Source organism: Rhagoletis pomonella, unplaced genomic scaffold (assembly GCF_013731165.1).
Source record: "Rhagoletis pomonella isolate Grant_MI unplaced genomic scaffold, Rhpom_1.0 Rhpom_scaffold_00003, whole genome shotgun sequence".
Lineage (NCBI taxonomy): Eukaryota > Metazoa > Arthropoda > Insecta > Diptera > Tephritidae > Rhagoletis > Rhagoletis pomonella.
In genome coordinates, this window is record NW_023458557.1 from 12,402,191 (window position 1) to 12,408,228 (window position 6,038).

The 6,038-nt window shown below is 37.6% G+C and overlaps 1 protein-coding gene across 1 annotated transcript; it reads left to right on the forward strand.

Annotated features, from left to right (window-relative positions):
• The first annotated feature begins 272 nt into the window (after nucleotides 1-272).
• On the forward strand, nucleotides 273-5,818 carry LOC118736044 (protein wingless-like). Its single transcript, XM_036466152.1, has 3 exons — nucleotides 273-547; nucleotides 3,214-3,256; nucleotides 5,363-5,818. The coding sequence occupies exons 1-3, from the start codon at nucleotides 273-275 to the stop codon at nucleotides 5,816-5,818; spliced, it is 774 nt and encodes a 257-aa protein (XP_036322045.1).
• The last annotated feature ends 220 nt before the right edge of the window (nucleotides 5,819-6,038 follow it).

Below are 6,038 nucleotides of genomic sequence, written 5' to 3' on the forward strand. Positions count from 1 at the left end.
TGTACGACGAAGTAACTCCTGGAACAGCCCACATCCCAGAGACACCGTAGAATAAAGCCCTGCGTCTCCAAGAAATCTTCAAAATAGTGCGCCGCTGCTACGAGAAATCAGCGCAGGACCAGGCCCGATATTACAACCTTCGCAGAAGACCTTGGAAACTCGAAGTCGGAGAACTAGTCTGGGTCAAAGCCCACCATTTGTCGAAAGCGATAGATGGATTTTCTGCAAAACTCGGCCCAAAATTTGAAGGACCATTTCGTATCGAGAGTTTTATGTCTCCAGTAATCGCCTCGGTGGCATCCCAAGACAACCCCAGCCGTCAAAGAAGGATACATATCAGTAGTATCAAGCCCTACGTTTCACCGTTCGAGGACGAACCAACACCGGAAGCTACACCAGTAAAGCAACATCACAAAGAGGTTGAACAGCAACAATCGAGAGATAATATTCGGGAACGAGCAGGAGCGAGTAACCGTCACACGCCTCTGCGCCAGCTACAAAGAACCTCCCAACGACTGGCTGACCGTCATCGCCCTCCTAATCGATGGTAAATAACAATGAAAACCTACACTCTGCACCTCTAAACAACAAAAATCACGCCACTGGTTCCTACATAGACCGAAACCCACAAACATAAATATATGCATATGCGGAAAAACAAAGGACATGTAAAGCAGAATAGCAGCAAGTACAAACAACAAAATCACGCCACTGGTTCCTACATAGACCGATACCTACAAACATAAATATATTCATATGCAGAAAAACAAATGGCATGTAAAGCGGAATAGCAGCAAGCAAATCGAACCGTAAACGGATTATGTACTTCGTCAACAACAGCGAACGACACTAACAATGCCAACAATTATGTACCAGCACCGCCGCGGCGCAAGAAAACCCAACCAAATATATACGGAGCAAAGCGGAAAAAAAAGGATAGCGGACCTGCGATCACGCCAGAGTACAGCTAGACCGACTTTGCTTAAAAGAGCAGCGAAAGCATCAGCGGCTTGCTTAGTTCTTCCCAAGTGAATCGATAGATAACAGCGGCGGTATCCATCGGCAGCGAGTGGTGATTTCCATCACCAAAACAGCATTTGAAGACACCGGAGACGATCACACATTGGGAAGCCAGCGACGACATATAGAACGCGGAGGATATTCTTGTATACGAACTCCGGGTCCGACTGAGTCCTACCCCGGCCAAAGAGAGTTTGTTACATCCTTTAAATTAACTGATATTATGAATTAATACATTTATTTATAATTTTTTATGGAATCGGCATCGGCGTCGGTACCTGAAAAAAAATTGGAATCGGTAGGACTCCACTTGAAATGCAAAAAGACGTAACATCATCGTAAATGAAATGCAAAATGTCGTGACTAATATTTTATTTTATTTTATTTTTTTTATAAAATGATGTGGGGAGTTGTAATTCGATGAAATCCATCATATCAATCAACAAGTAATTTTTAGCAAAAAAAAATCGGCTTAAAAAAATAATATATATATATATATTTCATGATCCAAAGATCAGATCTAAACCAGTATGGGACCACCTCTGAGACACTCCCTTTCCGAAGCAAAAAGAATTATCGAAATCGGTTGACGAACGACGAACTGATAACCTCCTCCTTTTTTGGAAGTCGGTTAAAAAGTGAATTGTGAATTTTTTATTAGTTATGACTTTTTGCATTTCAACGATGATGTTTATTACGTCCATTTCCATTTCAGGTGACGATATAAAAATGAAATAACGCAAAATTTGCTTTATTTCACTTTTAAATGGGAAATAATACCCAAATCTCAGTTTTGCTTTATTTCCAACAAAGGTTGCTTTGTTTCACTTTTAAATGGGAAATAATACCAAAATCTGAGTTTTGCTTTATTTCCAACAAAGGTTGGAAATAAAACAAATTTTGCCTTATTTCCTATTGCTTATTTATAGTATTTGTAAAAAAACACAGTTTACTGGAAGGAAAAAGAACTTTGTTTATTCCAAAAATACAATTAAACCAAGGCACATTGAACAGGTAATATCAGTATAGCAGCTGATTTGATTTTTTTTTCAAATTATTTGTTCTCGAAAATGTCAAATATTTTACATTTCTTCTCACAAAAATTCTAAATTGTTAAAATCTATTTCCATGTGAAACATTTTCCATACAAAACCAGCGATTAAATTAAAAATTAAAAGCTTTTGGAAAGCTCGCCCAACTCAGCAGCACAACCGCTGATTACTGGGCCTGGCACAGGATGGTGGATCAATGCTTCGAGAAGCGAACCAATTTACTAAGAAAGAAAGCTGCAACAATTTTCATTTTTTTCAATTTAAATTTTTTACCTTTTTCGTATTTCGCATGGCACGCTTTGATGTAGAAGAAAAAAATCAGAACAGTTTTTGGCACCTTCGATACCAGAAGCAACAACAAAATACAGGCAAATGTTGTTTTTGCTCAAATGCTCTAAACCTGTTTGATAGGCCTTGAATTAAACAAAAAATGTGATATAATTCATATGAAGAAAGTAATATTCACAATTTTTTCTGCATGTTTTTTAATATGTTGTTAGAAACATTGCTGGAAAGCCTTAAAATGTTTGCATGGAACCATGTCGCAATAAACAGATGAAGTAATAAAACGGCTTTCTCGCTTTATTTTCTGACATTCGGCTGCCTTATAGTCACATTTTATAGGCAAATTTTCAAATAAAGCAGTGGCACCTGGTAAATTCCACTATGGGTGGGATGCAGCATGCAATAACACCATACACAATAATTCCCATTACTTGGACATTAAAAAGCAGTTTCAGAAGTGAACTAGTGTTATTTTATCATTTTTCCTTTTTCTAAACGGTTATAATGCCACCAGTATATAATTGTGAAAGCAGGGGAGGGGCGGGGGACGCGAGCACGACGTCGAAACCGGCGCGGGGCGGCGCGAGAACGCGGACCGCCGCGACGCCGGGCACTTTCAAAATTGAATACTTACAAATCCGTCCATTTAACTTGCTCATTTACTACTTTTTGTCAAATGTAACTGGATGACTACCTACATATGTGCACTAGTTTGCTTTATTACTCAAATTGTTAAGTATAAAAGTTGGTCTTATTGCTCAACGAGAAATGTAATAAAGCAAATTTGTGTTATTTCACATTCAATTGGGAAATAACACAAATTTGCGTTATTGCCGTTTGTGTTATTATACTCCAGCTCTGCATTAGAGGGCCGCTACTGCATCACAGAGGAACATTTTGTAAGTGTGTACTGCCATATAGCACAAATGGACCACATTGTCCAACGATTTTTGCAGAATAGCCAATGAGCTGATAAAAGTTCGTGTGTTGTGTGCTCATTTATGGCTGAGATTCTCTGCTTTTCCCAAAACTGGCGAACAAATCATAAGAAAAGCAGCGGCATCAATACAAAACCACAATATTTCTCCACTGGTGGTACCAATCGCAGGATAACCTCGATAGCCTGATAAAACCATAATGATAAAGCGTGACCATTTTACTCTGGTCTCTGCGTGTGCGATGAGGAGGTCATTTGGTGAGATCGTATACGCTCAACAGCTCCTGTACGTGGCATTATCATGAGTAACATCGATTCAAAGGCTACATCTCGTTTTAAAAATAAAATAAATAAATTAAAGTATAGAAAATTGTATCATGGTCGAAGAGCAACAGTATCCACAACTGAGTTGCAAGCTGAATTTCAAAGGCGTCATCTGAATCGACACAACAACAATTGAATTAAATTTAATGAAAAATTATTATATGTGACACGTAAAGTTAAAAAGGATACGGTCAGAAAAAATCGGTTTTCACCTTTTCATCGCCTCTTATAGTAAACGGACCACTCTTTCCAATGCAATAAACCGCAGCTTACTAGCTGCATTAGTTTTTCACAATTTCACTTCAAAGTTAGGTACTTTTACAAAAAAAAGTACAAAAAAATCAAATCTGACAAACTATTCTGAAATTAATCAAATTCGCTTGAAACTCGTTATTCGGGGGTTTTCGAACATCGGATTCGTAATCACTGACCTCGTTTTCGGTGTCAATGACATTTTTGAGTTTCACATGAATCCGAACAAAATTTTAAATTTGTTCCGCCATATTGGATCCGCCATTTTGAATTTTTAAAAACCAAGATTGGATTCATAATCAGCGACACCAAAAACCCCCGGGTAACGAGTTTCAAGCGATTCCGATCAATTAAAAGTCATCCGCCATTTTGAATTTTGGAAAACTAACATCGGACTCGTAATGAGCGACCCCGAAAACCCCCGAGTAACGAGTTTCAATCTATTAAAACGTTCAGAAGCATCAAAATCAACTTGGTAAACTTCAAAGTCGTTTTTCTCGAAATCTTTTTTTCTGAGCGTAGGTCCCTTTTAACTTTACGTGTCACATATGATGTTATAATGCAAGCAAAGGGTTGACACTGTTTATCTTCAATTGCTAAAGTTTACGCGTTCACGTACAGGATCTTCAATTAGACAGAATAGCATCATCGTCGAATTTTCTAATTCTTTTAGAGACGCGGGTGCATAATCTCGCTCTGAGTTATATTCGGAGACAGAGACACGAACTAATTAAACAGGCGTCATTTTAAATACTGGATGTTTATGGTTCCATTGCAAAAATTTATTAAATATATCTTTGTTCGTATGGAATAGTAGCTTATGTCGGGAAGCTAGCTTTAGTATAATGCGGCATTCCCTTTACTCTTTAAATGATAAGGAATTTTTTGATGAGGTTTAATAAGAATATTGACTTGCTGGTATCGGAACTTTTTCTTGCACGTTTATTTGCCAAAAGTTCTTCAACGGCTCGGCACCAGTGAGTCATTCGAATCGTATGCTGCGAATGCTGTATTATATAAAGTCAGCCTTTCGACATAAGCTACTATTCCATACGAACACAGATATACTCAAAGTCAGGACAAAAAATCGAAAAGTTCACCTTGCACTTCTAGCGGAAAAAACTTGGTGATTGAAGGGGTTGAAAGAAGTGAGGTAAAATGAGCTGGTTTATTGTGGCTGGAATATCAAAGGAACCATAACTATAAAAAAGTGCTTAAAACTTTTCAAATTTTGAGTTTTTGCCAGCTTTAGTGGCCCGCTGCGCCATTGAGCGGTGGTTGTATTTTTATGAAGGGCGACCGCTATAAGAAAAAACTTTATGGTTTCGGAAAATAGTCCAACAATCGAATTTGATATTTTTTTTGTATATTTTGCAAGAGCAGTCAATATTTAAAGAAGTTTCTGTGATATTAATATTTCACACATGATTGTATAGAATTCGCATAAAAAAAACTAAACATGAAAAAATTAAACATTTTTTCTATTTTTTAGCACGTGCAAGCTGAAATGCGGCAAGAATGCAAATGCCATGGAATGTCTGGGTCTTGTACGGTAAAGACTTGTTGGATGCGACTTGCAAGTTTCCGTGTAATTGGCGATAATCTAAAAGATCGATTTGATGGCGCTTCTCGCGTTATGATTAGTAATAGTTTACGACAAAATTTAAATTCTGTAACAGGAAATTCGCAAAATTCAAACTCTGTTGTAGTAACTGGCATCGCTTTAAGTCCCAATACAGCAAACCCGAAGGCTTTTGCCGCTGATCGTGTGTTAAGTGACCATATACCTGGGCGCATAATAAAATCACATCCAAATATTCCTCCACTGAACTCATTAAGCAGCCAAAACAGTTTGTCCAGAAATTCAGTACGAAGTCGAGGAAGTCGAGGAAGACAAGGAAAAAAGAATAACAGGTTAGTATTTCTGCGAGCATACTTTTTTCAGTAAGCTCAGTTTGTGCCTCACACGAAAACGGCAGATATCTGAGATACTCGCTATTTATTTATAAATAAATTTTTGATTTTTGGAGAGTAATCCCTACTATAGGTATTACTTTACTGATTATTGTGTATTAAAAAAAAGTCTGCTAATCGACATATTTGACTCAAACCGTGCCATTTTTGTCCCTATTTTTGTTCAACTTGCACTTATCCTTTCAACTTGGCAC